Here is an 18,242-nt window from a genome sequence, read left to right as displayed (position 1 = left end):
GGACTTCATGCTGTTGTCTTCACTGTCAATCATGTCCATCTTTTGTAGAGAAAGCACAAAATCCTGGTCTTGTTTAACATAGTAGCCACAACATTTGGTTACATTTTTGAGGTGGCGCAGTTCGAGCAAACTCATCCACAGAAGAACGGCAAGTATGCATACTGGTTTTAATCATATATTTTGAGTGTGAGATGGATAGTCACACACTCGATTAATATTGCTATGTAGGTCAAAAATCTTCTGTGTGTGTGTGTGTGTGTGTGTGTGTGTGTGTGTGTGTGTGTGTGTGTGTGTGTGTGTGTGTGTGTGTCAATAAACCAACAAAAACTGGTTCAAAGGTTCCATTAACCTTTACTGAGTCACTCATTCACTCAGACTAGAGACTGCTCAGGTGTTGCATTTAATGCCGGGTCCCACTGGGTGGAACGGCTTACTTTTCATTTTGGCGTCCATGTTATCAGATTAGAGCGTCCACACTGCCTGCGTGAGCAGCGGGATTCAGCTGCTGTCAAGCAGCATGAGCTGTGCCTCTTCAAGGTCTCGCCTATTTTCCCAGGGTAACGTGCGCAGTTCACAGCAGAATAGACAGTGAAGTGTTAAATATCTCACAACATAAATATTTGCAACACTTCCTACAATCCTCTCCCCATTTTTATCCACTCACCCCAACCGGGGTGACCCACAATCTGAGTCTGGTTCTGTTAGAGGTTTCTTCCAGTTAATGAGGGAGTTTTTTCCCAAGTGCTGCTCATTGTGGGAACTGTTGGGTTTCTCTATACATTTTAATTGAATTGGATACATTTTATATTCATTCCTTCGTTGCCATGTATGTTGTGAAGAACTTTGTAACCTTGTTAAGACAAGTGCTATACAAACAATTAGTATTATTGTTATTATTACACCTTATTTTGAAAACCGGATGTTGTTGAGCGTGTTACCTCACGCTACAGTCCCAAAGTCCTCCGCAGTTTGAGGATCGCTGAGGTTCGAGTAAGACTCCGCCGCCTCTCTAGAGGTAAGACTTCACCGCAACTGTCGTCTTCTAATGGGGAACTAAGAAGAAGCACAGAATAAGGTTGCTGAGCTTCCTCTGCGCTGTTCCAGCGTATTTACCATTAATGTCGGGGCGGCTGGTCTGACCACGGGAAAGCGAATCACGGAGGAGCCACAGTCAACAACCATAGCAGCTGAAAGTACTGGTCTGTGTGCGTCTGGGCGGTGTTTGAAGACGTTTAGTTCGGACATCTACATCTGTGTGTGGCAACACTGGCAGCAGCACCCACTGAAGGAAGTGGGGACCAGTGTGTTGTCACTCTTCTCAACTACTACTTACGCAGTAGTAGTTTATGCATGTGACTCATTTTGAGGACTTTGAGCTCAGACACTCAGATGTGTGCAGTGATTCAGATACTTTATACATGAAGCCTATAAGCTGCTTGGCCACATTAGAATCCGTTTATATGACTCTACTGACCCACAGCACACAGCCAGTGGCAGATTTAGCAATTTGTTTGCATCCGTTGTTCGCCACCTTTTTTAATCCTTATTTATCTAAGAAAGACCTACTTGTAACTTCTTCCCCAAACAACAAAACATATTAATAGTTTAACAAATGCACTCACTTATTTTCATAAACAATATGATCTCTGTAAAATAAGAATGTACCATATTGTCCATTCACATGGAAGATCTGTCATCTATTACCTTGGTTTTCAGCAGGCTCTCTGATTGATGTTACCATTTCTCTTTGTCCCTGTTTTCTGTTTTTTTATTTTCATGACTTTCGCTAGTTCATTGTCATCTGTATGAACTGAACTTTGAACTTGTTCTTTTTAAGTGTGAACTGGCTCAATACTGCTTGTCAGTTTGTGTTTACCCCCCGGAATAGTCCATTGTAGTGGGGACTGAGGGGGGAGGGGGTTGCTGAGACACAAGTTACTCATAAGTTATAGGCATTCTGATGCCGTTTTGGCATATGGATTTTTAGAATGAAATGATTAATTAACAAAAGTCAAAATAATTATTTTAACCAAAAGTTTATTAGGTGTTTTATGGGGCCCCTGGTAGTTCGGGACCCAAAGCAATTGCTGACCTTTGCCAAATGGTTAAGTCCTTCTCTGCACACAGCTGAGGAAGGAGAGTTGCTGCTGTTGTTGTTGTTGTTTCTCGATGACCAACACCCACAATTAACATGTATTAGGTTGTTTTCAAGTTTAACACATGAACAGAAGGGGATAATGAATATTACTACAAATGTCAATGTAATAATGGACCATTTCCATGCACACTAACTCTAATTAAATCATGTCACGAACTAAACATGACACACACACAGAAACAATTATGTCATTGACCAACTTGATACATACACACTTGCATGCATAGAAGAAATGATGTTAACAACTTAAAGGACCAGTGTTTAAGATTTAGGTGAAAGGGATCTATTGGCACACTAGTGTGTGATGATCTAAATTATACAAATTGTTGTTTTTTTCACATTAGAATGGGCCCTTTATATTTAAATACCTTGCATTACACTGGGAGCGGGTCCCCTCTACAGAAGCCGCCATGTTTTTTACAGTCGTTCAAACTGCACAAACTAAACAGTTTGGAGTTTTTATAACAACTGAAGGCTACCACTGGTTCTCTTTCATGTTTAGAAGGGGAGGGTGAGGTGAGGGGTATTCACCTGCAACATGCAACTTCATCACTAGATGTCACTAAATTCTACACACTGAACCTTTAACTTGACACATTCACACACACACACACACACACACACACACACTTTTAAAGCTGGTGAAAATCAGGCGCAGACAAATTACAAGGACCTTGCAATGGCATCAGTGATCAATTCCCTGGTGAAATACTTTATTATTTTATTATTATTACTTTTAGTCAGAACATGCCACGTTGGCTTTATCTTTAATGTGCTGTAATTCTTTTATTATTTTCATGTTCATAGTTTTATTGAATTTTATACCTGTTTCTGCATTTGCTCAACTGTTTGTTGTACTGATTATATAAAAATTCTTTGACTTTGGGGAACAGACATATAGTTATACTTTACTCGTGTTTTGACGTATTTATCTGTGATTATTTTATCAGTCTGCTCAGTTCACGATGGAAAGGAAACAATGTTGCGTGAGTCTGTCGGTTCAGCCGTCCAGAGGACAAATGGATGAGAAGTTCATTGTCCTCATCCAGAATGCCCCACCTGGTTTCAAGCTGACTGTCCACGCCTTCCACCAGTGTGAAGATAGAATCAAATGGGAGGCGTTTGGTCACTACACTGCTGATGCCACTGGGACTGTGAACGGTACATGCTTCAAGACATAGACATAGAAAATGAGGGAAAATTATTTGAACGTGTCTGATGAAACATTTAATAAAATGCTGGAATTGCAAATAACGAATAAACATGAAAATTATAGTTTTTTCACACTCTTTACTTCCAGTTTCAGAGGATCTCAGTCTGGGTGGGACATATTCAGGGGTTGAACCAATGGGTCTATTGTGGAGCCTCATACCAGTTCCAGGCAGCAAACCTGGACTCAGGTACGCAAGCAGGCCAGAACTACTTACATAATGCCAATCACAATCAGTTATTGGTATCAAAGACTCTCCCATCTTCTTTCAGGATGAGGAAGTTGAACGTCCAGACTCCCATGGAGGTCACAATCTCAGTGTACCAGGGTCACCAGACTGAGGGGTTTGTGGATCTAGTGTCGCTGGCCTCTGTGTTGGTGGAGCGCTGGCACATGGCGCCTGGCATCCGCAGGATCCCAATCACAGAGGGTGGACTCACTGCAACTCTTTTTCTGCCCCCAGGTAGGATAAGATTATAGTCTGGTGGTGTGAGGGAGGTGTCTATGTAGCTAAGACTAGCATCACTTGCTGCAGTAGGGAACCAGTGTAGTGAAAGGAGAAGAGGAGATTCAGCTAAAGGAGCTGGCAGCTGCAGTGATGATCGAGGAGAATTACAGTTCATCATCCAGGGTCACGACTCAATTGTGCACTGTCTGATTTGACACCACCACAGCTGTCAATGGCAATAGACAGGTCCTACTTTCCCGCTTTTCCCCTTAAGTATTGTGAGTTCAGTTTAACTAGGATGTTTGCCTCCACCTGAGTGTCAGAGGAAGTCCTCAGCATAAGAGCACCTGTATTGAAGGAGAAGAGGAAGAGACCTAGGGCTGAGCATTATGGAACTGCTGTTATCCGGATGCATGGTTCAGACAGGTTCAAGTTAAGGTTCATAGTCAGGTTAAACAGAATGTTTTTCATCGCAGACCTCAGTGCAACAAAGAACAGACCTTCACTGTTTTCAGACATGAACTCCGGAGGATGTCCACTAAATGGGGTCCGGACATTAAAGCACTCGTACCCTTAAAGCAGCTTTAGGGTAAGAGTGAGCTTGCATACCCTAACTAAATCCAAAAAGCCCTTTTATGGTTGTATCCACTGACTAACATCCATATTACATTGTGTGCTCCTGCTGAAATAAGGTGTTGTGATGTATGGTGGGTGTAGATGTGTCTGATATTTACATAAATTATATCGTCGCTGATTTTGCAGACAATATTTTTCATCCTTAAATATGTCTTTGTTAATGTCTTATATGGTTTGTTTATGTTTGTAGGATATTTGTAGTTGTGACACATGGCAGTAATGACACAATGTTTAACCATTCATACTGAAAGATGCAGACAAACAAAATGTTTGTCCAATGCCTAACGGGGAGCATCAAAGTTCAGCTTCAATAAGTTGTGACTTACTTGCTGGTACTATTGCTCTAATCATATCAAAAGCCCTCAAAATACATACATCAAATATAGGCCAGAGAAGTAAGAACCTCATAAATGTATAAAGTCATTTTAATGTAAATTGACTCTTTTGGGTGTTTTGAATCATCTGAAGGACCTGGACCTTTCCCTGGTATCTTGGACCTGTGGGGGGGTGGAGGGAAGTTGGTGGAGTACCGCTCAGCGCTGTTGGCCTGCCATGGCTTTGCGTCCCTTGCTCTTGACTACCTGACAAATAAAGTCACCATTGAAACTGGGAATTTCGTGGACAACAAGTACTTTGAGGTAAACCTGAGTGTGTGAGTGTCCAAAAATAACGTTTACCCACTAATTGCACAAATGTCTCTGTCATTCTCTCTGTCTGCCTCTGTATGTGGAACACATATCTTCTAAATCATTCATCCAACCAGCTTCACACTTGGTATGTGTATTGTTAATGGCCCAGGGAAGAGCAGTGTCGAATTTGTTGTGCGATTTGGACACATGATATCTTCAGTATTAATAAAAATTGAATAAACATGTGACTTGCGCTCTGTAGCAGTATGTGGGGGCAGGGCAGTGTGTCTTCAGTCTGCGGACTGAGTTGAACATGTCTTCTTCTACGTCCTTGGACTTCTTTGCTATTCTCCTAAGGTGATTAGAACACCTTAGGCCAACGTTCTGTGATCGAATTTGTGGTCGTATCATCAGATCTGAGGCTGTGTGTTCTGGACACTCGGGTGAAGAGAGGAGCAAAGCTATTAAGAAATCACTAACTGCTGGTGAGTTGGATCAGATGACAGGGAAGGCTGCAAGACAGACCTGGAAAACTTAAAGGAATAGTTCACCAAAAATGAAAATTCACTCATTATCTACTCACCCCTACGCCGATGGAGGGGTGGGTGAAGTGTTTGAATCCACAAAACACTGCTGGAGTTTCAGGGGTAAACAGTGTAGCAGTGTAGAATCCAATACAACTGAAGATATTAAGGACTTATCTTCCACTTACACCGGGTTTTAAAACTTAAATGTCCGTTGATGTCCGTTCAAACACTTCACCCACCCCTCCATCGGCATAGGGGTGAGTAGATAATCAGTAAATTATCCTTTTTGATCCCTTGAAACATGTTATTTGGGTGCATCAGGAACAGCTGACAAAGGCCACTGTCAGTCAGGTCCTCAACTCCCACCTCCGGAAGACTTTTTTATGCATCCCAAAGGAGGTATCCTAGTGGGCATGCTCAGGGCCTCCATCCAGATCATTGGTGTTGTCAAGAAGGCTACCCAAGAACCTGCTAGTGGACACCAGCGGTGAAGGCCCTCCTGTATCAGCCAAGACCACAGAAGCAGCGGCTTGGGTGGGGGATGAGTGGGAGGAGTTCAGAGAGGCCATGGAGAAGGAATTTTGGTTGGCCTCAAGGAAATTCTGGCAAACCAGCTCAGGAGGGGAAAGCAGTGCTTGGCCCAGACCTTGTCAGGGAGGAGAACTGCTGACCCAGACCGGGGACATTGTGGGACATGAAACCCACATGTCCTTTCGGGATGAGGCAGATGTCAAGTAGTGCCCCGAAAAAAAGTTTTCAAAAACTCTTTTTCAGGGCACTACTTGAAAAGGTTTACAGGCTCCAATGTTCAATGTATGCATTAGTTTCTTTATTCTATTCATTGCTGCTGCAGCAAGGACTCGCAGCAGTGAACCATGCACTCTGTATACATTCACAAAAAACATAACCCACTAGAGGACAGAGAAAGACTGAAAAAGGAGGTCCAATTTCTCAATCCTAGGTTCCTCCCATATTAGGGCCCTGTTAACTTAGGGCCCCACCTTTCCTTTCATTATGATGGTACTGAAAAGGTCAAAATAACGAAAATGTAGCATGGTGCTCCAGCCTCTATTGCTTTTATTCTGATCATTAAAATCTGAGAATGATTGCTTAATGTCAGTGCATAAAGTATTGCATAAAGTCTTAACTGTTAACTATGTTAGCGGCCTGGCTTCATCAGCAGTTCATATTTTTGATTTTAATTTGTTCATCCATCATAAATTCTGTGATATGAGAATGTGATATGAGTTATAAGAAGCCATGCAAATTTTACAACTATGTTTCACTGCTGCAGACGGCCTACAATGTCCTGCAGCAGCATCCTCAGGTCCTTGGCAGCAGGATCGCCATGGTGGGACTTTCCTTAGGCTGCGCTATCACCTTCAAAATGGCTGTTTATTCTGACGTTTTTAAGGTAAGACAAGCAGTGTTTCATACAGAAGTAGATTTTATCTTTGACAGTAGACTGGTCAAGTGTTTTGCCGAGGTCTGCCTGCTTGCATGCTAGGATGGAGGATGGTTAAAAACTGGTCAAATACATGTTTGACAGTTGACCATCAGCAGCCTCAGAATATCCCCGACTATGACAGACAGGTCAATTTGTTTGTGTGAGAGAGAGAGAGAGCAGCAGTGTGGCAAAGAGTTCTACTTGACAATGAAGCAACGATGCAAATCACTTAGAGATCTTCATGGTATTATGAGAACATTCAGATCACTGTGAAACTAAGGCAAGATAAATTAGACTATGGTGTACAAATACTTTTGGGTCATTGTGAAACTGTCGTGTGTTAGTGCAGCAATGTACATGTACTTGCCTCATTATAACACTCTTAACATGTATGACCAGCGAACATTTCCCATTGGGCTAATGGTAAAAGACTGGATTTTTGGTATTAGCATAATAGTGTAGATACAAATGTCCGTGGAATTTTGATTGAGCCATGCTGAACATTTATAGCTAGTATGTGTTAACCTGTCCCATTAAATATTGGAACAGATCTGGAAGACTGGGTGTGGCAGTTGACCACGCCACGGGGCTGTCATCACAGCAGCCAGAGACAAACTATTCAGGTTTTCGCATCTTTTATTAAAACCAAAACACACACGTGAACAAACACAAATAAACTGACCTAAAGGGACTAGCTTTGCAGCTCAGTGTCTCTGAGTCTCTGAGTGTTCTCTGAGTGTTCCCCAGTTCTCCATGAGGCAGCTCAGTTGCTGCCTTTTAAGTGTGAGGATCGATCATTTAACAGCTCTCACCTGTGCTGATTGACCCTTGGGTGCCGGTGAAGGGGCTCTCCCAGCCCCCTCACCTCCACATTGGGCGAACTCAGAAATGTTTTTTTTTTTTCTTTCTTTAGCATGGCAAGATAAGGCTCTTTAGTGTCACTTATTGAAACTTGTTCTCAAAAGACTTCTGCCAAGGTTTTCTTTCTTAGCTGATCCTATGTAAATATTTACAAACACATATTTATATACCTATATAAATAATATGAATTATGTCTGTGTCTCCCAGCTCAGGTGTGCGGTGTGTATCAGTGGGAGTCATGTGCAGCCAGTTGGTGGATCTTTGGAACAAATTATGGATTTTTTTAAGGAGTAAGTTGTTGTCTGTGACTCAAAGGTTTCTGTTCAAGAATTCAACAATTACAGCCTCCCCAAACAAACAATGCTCCATCAGGAGACTGGCATTATATTAGGAAGAATGGCAAGGCCTTAGAAGAGTCATCTACTGCAATTAGTTTTTATTTTCTTACCAAATACTAACCATATTCAAAAAGAGATCAAGAATTAAAAAGGGTTGGTGATCCCAGCCAAAGGAAACAAAAGTTTGAGAAGTTACTGAGCCAGCCACGCAACTGGCCATCGCACCAAGCTCATCCCCTTAAATTAACAAAGGAAAAGGAAAACCGATTACTGAAGACCTCCACCAATTGTGTCCTTTTCTATTTAATACAATTCAATCCAATGTTATTTGTATGGAACCAAATCACAGTATCTCAAGAAACTTGTAAGTAAGGCTGAAGCTTTAGAATAATAGAGAGAAACCAGCCAGTTCCCACAATGAGCAAACACTTGAGACTGTGGGGAGAAAAAAATCCAGTTTACAAACCAGAGTCCAAACTATCTCAAAACACTCATTCTCCCAGTATTTAAGAACATAGGCTTGATCTACTAAAACTCTCTTAACATTTTAGCCCCCTGTCTTCAAAATCAACACCCCAGGCAAACTAAGCTTCTCCTCCAGTATCCCTCCAACACTGAGAGCTATACTTTTGTCTCAGTTGACTTTGGCTGAAGATATCGAGCCGAACTGGACAAAGGATGAGCAAATCATCTGCATATGCTGAAGAGTCAGTCCCCGAAGGTCAGATCTAAGTTTGTCTAATAAGATTCAAGATTAGGGCTGCACGATATTAGGAAAACATGCGATATTCAATATCATTGTTGAATATCGCGATGATTACATGATGCAATAAATAAACAAATGCTGAGGTATACAGTGTTAAAGTCTGTCTGCTTTGGTTTCACTGCTAACATAGACCTCATACAATAGGTGGTCTATGCAAACACTGAAAAAAAGAGAAGCATTATTTCCATTCCAAATTTCACCTGCTATGGATGCAGGGAGAGGTTTTTAGCTCTATTAGTAATTCACTGCTCCTCTGTGTCTCTATCATTCGCGCTGCGCCAACCGCATCAAGCCAAACCGAGCGCGCCCCGACATCTCCTCCTGCTTTCTGTGTGTGTGTGTGTGTGTGTGTGTGTGTGTGTGTGTGTGTGTGTGTGTGTGTGTGTGTGTGTGTGTGTGTGTGTGTGTGTGTGAGAGAGAGACGGCTGATGGATGCGTGCTCGCTGAAGAAAGATTTAACTCTATCACTCTTGTGTCTTCATCAAATTTAAGGATTTTAACAGAGTCACAATGTGAAATGCAGTCATTTGTGTACAGTGAATACAGGAGCGGTGATTGAACGCAACCCTGAGGGGACTGCCTGTGTTGTATACTGTAGAAATTCTAAGATCCAATGACATAAGGAATGATTAACACCTTACCTTAATTTATCAAAAGGTTTTGTAGGTAAAATGGTATTAAAAGCAGAGCTGTAGTCCACAAAGAGAACCTGTGCGTATGCGGGAGAGGCTTCTAAGTTCTGCAGGATGGAATGGAGAAAAAGTAAAGGATCTATTGGCAGAAATTGAATATAAGATAATCCTTGTGATTTTTTCACGAGTGTGTTTTATCTAAATTGTATGAATTGTTGTTTTTTACACAATTTTATATTTAAATACTTTATATTTACATCGGTAGCGGGTCCTCTCTACGGAGGCCACCATGTTTTTTTTACGGTAGCCCAGACTGGACAAACTAAACAGCCTTTGAGTTTTTATGACAACTGAAGGTTTCCGCAGGTTCTCTCTCATGTTTGAAAGTGGGATTCTGCTACAAAATGCAACTTTACCACTAGATGTCACTAAATTCTACACAGTCAACCGTTAAGAGACCTGTTGAAGAAATCAGTGAAGACTGTAGTGAGTTCATCTGCACAACATTTTAGTGTGACAGGATACAAAGTCAGAGCAGCAGGCTCCCTACCTTCATACTCGTCTATGACAAAGGGGGGAGTTAGGGAGCTGGCCATTAAGCTGGCCATTATGGGCTGTATCTTATTTGGCTGTTGTTGTTAATTTTTAAGCGACAATAGAATTCGTTGCGGCTGTCAGGCAGCTTGGGTTCATCATGACTGAGACTGTTTTTATAATTTGTGATCTGAAAACTGTCATTGGCCTTGAGTTTGTTTTCCAATTTGCACTTGTAGTCAGCTTTAGCTTTCCTGACAGCTCTCTCGAAATCATATTTGGACGATAATATTAAGGCTAGAAGGCTTCAAAAGAAAAAAACTGTACAACAATCCAGACACGGAGCCGCCTTTTGAATCTGAAAGGGAGCGTTCAAACTATCGCTAATCTTTAGCTGCTAAAGATTAGGGTAACCCTAACCCGGTTTTATATTGAGACCTATATAATGTGCTAAAGTTTAGCACATTATATAGGTCTCCATATAAAACCGTAATTTTAGCAATAAAACCAGAGCAACAACTAAATGCATCTAATGTGAGCCATAAAAACTCATGCTCAAACTCAATGCAATTTTAGGCCCAACAGTTTACTGATTTCTAAAAAGTCACAAAATGACAGCCAGTGCCTCCTCCTCTATATCCTGAGATTTAAAAAGGTCACTGTAAAACCTGACTTTTTGCTCACAGACTCCAGTCTGCTCAATCAGCTCCTGCCCAGAGTCAGACTTTGGATGTGAGTGATCCTCTTCTGTCCATTCTTAAGTTCCAGACCAAAGAAAAATTGTGAGGATAAAGGAATAAAGCAATCTACATTTAGCTGTCCAACAACAAAATAAATGCAAACCAAAGTATAATCCAAGTAAATTTTTGGAGGAATATCAAAACATGGTGTAAATTCAATAATAATAAATAAATAAATAAAACACCTTTTGAAAAAGGTATCTTAAAATAATGTGCTTAATTTGAGAAAAAAAAAAATTAAGTTTCCCCTTTCCTTCTTTTTTCTTAATATATAACTACATATATAAACAATCTTAACAAATATGAACAACTAAGCAGCTTTAACTTTCCTCTTTGTTCCTAATTTCTCTTGTTCAGTGAGAGAAGTGAACTCTACCTGGTGCTGCCAGGATTTACCACCGTAAAGGCGCAAAAAGCTGCCCAGGTTAAATTAACACTACCGTAATCGTGAGTAAAGGTGCACAAGTTCAAATAGAAATGCTCCGTAAAAATCTAATAACAGTTCTGGGTCTGTATAGAACGGCTTCTGGGTCCGGTCCGGACTGTGGGCTACCTATAGGTGACCTATGCTAGATGATAGTGGGCGTTTTTTTCAGCTTGCAATTATCAAAAATCGGATTACCTGTTTTGATATTTCTCCAAGTTTTTTTCCTTCAACAGAACCTTATTAAAATGTCAATAAGCACTGCAAGGTTTTAAGTTTTATAAAACCAGAACCTGCGACAAGTGAGTGATCAGAAAGAGGAATTATGTTTAAAACAGTTAAAACAATCACGTCTGGCAATAGACAGTCATTTATCTTTAGCATGTGTCCAAGTGTATTGTCTGTTTCTTATGGAAACCTCTCCACACGTCACACAACTCCTGAGCCTCCATTAGGTGCAGCAGGTGAGTGGCAGAGGTGTGAGTTTCTGCATGGCTCCTGTCTGACCTGCTGTTCTCTGTACAGTTAAAATTCCCACCATTTAATATATATTTGTCAATTGTTTCATTTAAAACATCTAAAAAACAAATCTCTCTTTTGGGTCCAATCAGAAACGCTTGGAAGACTCGTGTCACTGAGGAGAACCAGACGATCTTGCGAGACCTGCTGCTGCCCATTCCTGCCGACACCTCATTTAAAGCAGACGTGAGTTCCACCGGTGTCTCTGTCTGATTCCCTTGTTGTTGAGTTTTTTAATAGTTTTTTTTCATGTCAAAAATAATAAAAATAAATGTTCATTGGCAGTTGCAGTCAGCTGTAGTTGTAGTTCACAAGTTTGCATTATGTGCTTTCCCTCATGGAGTCATTTGTTTCGACCATACTCTGAAGAAGCAAAGTACTTTTGGTTAAATTTACATAGAAGATTACAAGATAAAGGGGGGGGGGGGGGACAGAAGCCTCTATCTTATTAATGTTTAGATTTCACAAATTTAGAAAATAAAACATTGACATGGAGAAAATAACATGACTGCCAATGAGGTTCAATAGACTAATAACATTTGTGTGATAAAAACAATAATAATGATTTTACCATCAAGATGTGTGTATGTGTTCACATGTGTGTGGGTGTGGTGTAAGGGGTGTATAGTTTTATACATCTATAATGGTTCTTAAATCAATAGTTAAAACAAAACATATCTCCATGATAAGAACGCAGGAAAAAATGGTCAAATGATATTTTAAGTAATTTTGTAACATTTGATTGGAGAACAGTTCTTTGCCACCTGTGAAAAGCTATTTTATGATTTGGCTCCCTTAAGTCTTTAAAAAACTAATCTCTTCAAGTAGGGGTGTGCGATATATATCGTCTAAGATAATATCTTAATTGTTGTTTTAACGATGTGCGAGCTCATGTTATGGAGATAATGATGATCTATGCGCCACGCAAATATATTTGGCTGATCAGATGGAGCCCTGCTGCTAAATGAACGACATTCAAATCATTGACGGGTCTCTGACTCGCCACAGTTGAAAAGTTGATTTGTTTGTCGCCACAATATCAACACTGATCATCACATAATGATCGATTCTTTTATCAATAAGAATAAGAGTTCTCTCTCTCTCTCTCACACACACACACATGCAGACACACATACTCATACTCACAAACAAACAGTGTGATCAGACACATCTGTAAACTCAGTCTGGGTAAAAACAACACACTTATTAACTTAGTAAAAGTATGGAGCTGGAGGAGGGGGCGGGGAGCGTCTCCATTTGGTTTGACGCAGTCGGAGCAGCGCACAGCGCGAATGATTGAGACACAGCGGAGCAGTAAATTACTGATAGCGCTGCTAAAGACTGTAAAAAAATTAAATTTCACGGTCCAAACATGTAAGAAAAGACCCACATTAACTCTGTAACTGGACTTAGTGGAGCTGTGTATGGCTCCCTGGTGTCTGCCCCGGACTTGGTGGCGCTGTGACCGGGCTGTGCGCCTTCTCCTGGCTGTGGAGCTGTCTGTGGTTTATAGCCAGGGACTGTTTATGTTTATTTATCGCAAGTTATATCGTCATCGCGATATTAAACAACGTTTTCGATACCGCATGTTTTCTTAATATCGCACACCAAATTCTGCAAGTGAGAAATCGAGGAGAAGACCTGAAGATCAATGAGTTTCATAAATGCTAACCCATTAATTTGCTTTATGTAAATTTTGAAGTTCTCAGGATTATTCCCTACAATTGCTGGTATCTTGAAAATACAAAACACATTTTAAAATGATGTCTCAAATTCAATACTTGCTACTGTTTGTCTCTGAGCAGGTGGGACGACTCCAGTGTCCTCTGTTGCTGGTTGTAGGTGAGGATGATCAGAACTGGCCAGCCTACGAGTCTGCCATGGACGTGAGTTTACTACGTTAACATTATGTCCTGTGTGAAGAAATGATGTAAGATTAAAGGACTGTAGTCAGGTTAGAAAGCAGGATGGAAGAAATTGGATAAATATTTTCAGGGATATACATATGGACGATATTCCAGCACGGTACAAACCAACCTGTGCTTTTGTCCTGATCCTGAAGCAGCAGCGTTGCTGACACATTTAACCTACCAAAATCCAACCTATTTCGCTACTTTCAGAGAAGAAATTTCTTACAAAATCAATTTCCAGAATTTACAGTCTCTAAGTGGCCTGGGAGCAGATTTGTGGTTGGAACTGTCAGACAAGAAGTGGTAGACTGTGCCAGCCTTATACAATGTAAGATCTTCCTGTTTTACAAATATATTTCCAGGCACATGTGATATGAAAACCATTGTGGACAATCACCTGCAAGCTTGCGCCATATGTTTTGGACTTATCACCATCTATCAGATCATTTAATAATGCTCTATTGCCTTTTTATTTTTCAATATATATATATATTTTTTTTTATTCAGCGGGAGGGTTAGGGTGTACACAAACAATGCAATGTTGCAAAACTCAAAAAAACATTTTCTAAAAAAGAAACCACTAATTTATCAATTACATTCAAGGATTCCCATTGATAAATGAAATCAAATGCATCCTGAAACCATCTGACAAATGTGAGATTTGTACTTCCAGATCCAGGAGATGATGGAGGGAGCAGGGAACAGCCACCTGCTGACTGTCCTGTCATACCCAAACACTGGTCACCTTATTGAACCTCCATTCACGCCGCACACCAGAGCCAGCAACTTTAAATCAGTCTCCTCACGTCATAAGTGTGGGTACACCTTCAGACTGAGAAACTGTGGATGATAAAAGATATCAACTGGTGTTTTAAGAGTTGCCTTTTGTCTTTACAGTAACAGCTTTGTGGGGCGGAGAGAAGGTGGCACACTCTCATGCTCAGGAAGACGCCTGGAGGAAGATGCTGCTCTTTCTGAGGGAGAATCTGTATGCTGGCAGAAACCCTGTTCTAACCTCTTTTTCCCACCTGTGATGAAGTTGATAACTAAAAGAAATGGAGTTGCTAAGTGAGATAAATTATTTCAGCCTGAGGTTATGGATGTAAAAATCCCTTTAATTGTTACCCAAAAACAATTTTATATGTCTCACAGCTGAAGCACATTTATGGCATGAAACCTTCTTGACTGAATCATCAGTACAAAAGATGAATAACCTTTAGAAAACACACTCATCAAGCGCTTTGTCAGGAATACTGATACACCTGCTTAATCATGCAGTTATCTCATCAGCCAGACAGCAGCCTGATGCGTAAAATCATTCACCCAGAGGTCAGAAGCTTTACTTAATGTTCACATCGTCACATTGTTCATTTATATGTGTTAAAACCAAGATTTGCATAGCACACTCAGACATAATCAAGTGAAACATATGCTCATTGATAACATGAGCGCCCTGTCGTGTGAAAGATGCACCACAACACTGGTAGCTGCAATTTTCCCATCCTGACATAACATCTGAGGAAGTAACAGCAGTTGGCTGCTTGCCAAAAACTTTGTTTAGTTGGACGTCTGAACACATCCACATCTCATTGTCAAGATGGCTGGCCAAGGGGGAGTAATGGGCTTAAAGCCTCATTTGTCTGTTATGATTTACCAATGTATGTTTTTTCTGAGAATTTTATTCAAGAAGTTTCACACTTTTTGGTTGATAAATAACTACAGAATACATTTGCTGTGGAGATCTGATTATGAAACTGTCATCCATCCTCTTTTAAATGTTATCTGACTGACATACTAATAAGTCATTACATTAATTCAATAATTAAATAACCGCTGCAAGTCTCATCAGCATCTTACTTACATTAACCTGCATTAACTATTTGTTCTTCACCTGCCAGAACCCTCATCTCCCCAATAAATATTTGCTTTATTATTCTTACTTTTGTCATCATTGCTGTACAATTTGTGTCAGTTTATTTTTCTTCTCAAAAATAAGAGCAAAAAAGATGTGACTTTCATTTTAGTTAATCAAAACTCTACTAAATACTCAGAGATGACAAGGGACTCTACATGCTAGTCCATGATGCACACAAGTAGATGTGCTGGGTCAACAGGTAGGTCACACATTAACAAACCCTTCCAGGGAAAGAAATCTTTAAAACAAATGTCTGCCCTCCGTTGGCTTCTTTCTCGTTTATTTTTTCTTTTCTTTCCTTATTGTCTGACTTTACGTTTGTTTTCCTGACGTATTGAATATCACTTCTCCAGCAGTCAGTCACTCACTTCGATTGCGTGCGGCCAGGACTAAACCATTCATTTGTGGTTGAGACAGGTAGGAAGCCTCCACTATTTGGATAAGAATTTCAGTCAATCTATTGATGCTTTCAGCAATTTTCATTAAGTACTTACAAATTAAATTAATACTATAAATTATTATTCTTTTTTCGTGTCTTCGAGGTGGTAGCTCCGCCTTTGTGGAACGCTCTTCCTGTTTCATTCAGATCATGTATATACTGTGTGTATATATATATATATATATATATATATATGTATATATATATATATATACATATATATATAGTTTATGCTAATACTGATAAGGTTATCGAGTATTTAGCTGCAAGTAATTATGGCTTTTTTTGCAATAGTCTCTTGATAGCTTTTTGTTGCATGTATATCTAACAATCATTTCCAAGTTACGTGCAGCTATTAACACAACACTTGAATGGTGTATTTGTACGTTGTAGCCAGTATATACATATGTTTATGTATATACTGTGTTGTTTAAATGGCATTCAGTAACTGTTATTATCTTTTGTATAATTTCAGTTTTACAGAAATCAAATTCATGAGAATGATGACCAAAGGTTTGGCCTCTTAGAGCCTGGTCATTTCTTTGTGTTTCAGTTGTATGAGTTTGTTTTCTGCTGCAGACGGCCTACAGAGTCCTGCAGCAGCATCCTCAGGTCCAAGGCAGCAGTATCGCCATGCTTGGCTTCTGCGTAGGCAACAGTGTCGTCTTGAGATTGGCTGCGTACTCCCAAATTGTGAAGGTAAGACAAGTGGAGATGAAACATATTTTCATCATGTTTTGATCTAGCTCAGCACCTTTGGGTGTGTCTCATCCATGGCAAGTCAGTCTGCTTTGCATGTACAAGGAAATCTATTAACATGTAAATATTGGAAAGAGGCATAAAGGAAAACGTGTGTCTTCATGTTGTGACAGCTTAATGTTACACTGTATGTATTCTTGGTCCTGGGGTGCCAGCCAGGGAGAACCCTGACAATAATTGATCTAAATTAAACTAAACTAAGCCAACACAAAGGAGGTATGAACAATAACCCACGTTACTCTCACACAACCTAAAAAGACCTATCAATAGAAAAGTTCCAACAACAAAAATAGCTGTCTTTCGGTCCCTAGCCATGACAAAACACCACAGGAGATGCACAGTTCTTGTCGATGAGTCAAGAAAAGAGAGGGAAAAAACGAGGTCAATGAGAGAAAAAACAGAAAAGAAACTTCAGGATATGTCCAAGGAAAACTAAAATATGGAAGAAACACAGATAATCCACAACAAAAAAAGGGAAATAATGATCGCACCAGTCAGTCAGTCAGTCAGTCAGTCAGTGTGTGAGTCAGCTCTACCTCCAACGATACCGGCAGTCAGCTGACTGTCAAGCGCTTACTTTTCTGCGGTTGGTATATGTCTCTCCGAGGTCCGGTTGCAGCGTCCCTTTAGCTGTAGTAGTCCCGAGGGATTCACTACCTCCACTTCACTACGTAAACCTCCCACCGATCAGGAGAACTGTTTCGCCAAACTTTTTTTCCCTCTCCTTCTCCGTACTTCCGCCTCTTCCCCTAGCGACTCATCCTCACCGAATCAAAAAGGCTTGATCTCCTACGTCACTATCAGGCGACCGCTAATAAACAAACAATTTCTGATTTCTGCTTGGTGATGATCACAATGTAATTGTTTAGTGTGTGTGTGTCTGTATGTCTTTGTCACAGCTCAGGTGTGTGGTGTGTATCAACGGGACTCATGTGCAACAAGTGGATGAATCATTGGACACATATTTGAGATTGTTGGAGATGTAAGTGGAAAACCTCTGAATAATTTTAATTAATATAATAATAAATGTATGTATATTACACTTTTCATCGCATCAAATGCAGCTCAAGGTCTTTATATGGAAAAGGTACTTAAAGTAGAACAACAGGGGCTTTAGAACTGAAAGTTATCAAAATAATAAAGGCTGCTAAAACATATAGAATAAGAGAGATCAGGAGATGGACAGACATGAATCAACCAGTAACTGAAGTGAGATGAGACCTTGTATGTTTATTGTTGTTTGTTTTTTTTCCTGTCAGAGATTTTAAGAAGACAACATTCAATGAGGACAAGAAGATGATAATGCGAACTATGTTACTGCCCATCCCCACTGACCCCTCACTCAAGGTG

The 18,242-nt window shown here is 40.3% G+C and overlaps 1 protein-coding gene across 4 annotated transcripts; it reads left to right on the top strand.

Moving 5' to 3' along the window:
• The first annotated feature begins 939 nt into the window (after nucleotides 1-939).
• Nucleotides 940-15,293, top strand: LOC117763445 (peroxisomal succinyl-coenzyme A thioesterase-like). Of its 4 annotated transcripts, none has more exons than XM_034588566.1 (11): nucleotides 940-1,015; nucleotides 3,109-3,319; nucleotides 3,459-3,558; nucleotides 3,641-3,831; nucleotides 4,921-5,090; nucleotides 6,903-7,022; nucleotides 8,124-8,206; nucleotides 11,962-12,055; nucleotides 13,675-13,755; nucleotides 14,453-14,594; nucleotides 14,677-15,293. In XM_034588566.1, exons 2-11 carry the CDS (start codon nucleotides 3,124-3,126, stop codon nucleotides 14,811-14,813), a joined length of 1,314 nt encoding a protein of 437 aa, XP_034444457.1. In that variant the 5' UTR covers nucleotides 940-1,015; nucleotides 3,109-3,123; the 3' UTR covers nucleotides 14,814-15,293. The 4 variants fall into 4 exon arrangements, with proteins under 4 accessions (XP_034444457.1, XP_034444459.1, XP_034444460.1 ...); XM_034588568.1 differs by having other exon boundaries at nucleotides 941-986; nucleotides 3,105-3,319; XM_034588569.1 differs by having other exon boundaries at nucleotides 998-1,199.
• The last annotated feature ends 2,949 nt before the right edge of the window (nucleotides 15,294-18,242 follow it).

This window comes from Hippoglossus hippoglossus, chromosome 6 (assembly GCF_009819705.1).
Source record: "Hippoglossus hippoglossus isolate fHipHip1 chromosome 6, fHipHip1.pri, whole genome shotgun sequence".
NCBI lineage: Eukaryota > Metazoa > Chordata > Actinopteri > Pleuronectiformes > Pleuronectidae > Hippoglossus > Hippoglossus hippoglossus.
This window is presented reverse-complemented; position numbering and strand designations above follow the sequence as displayed.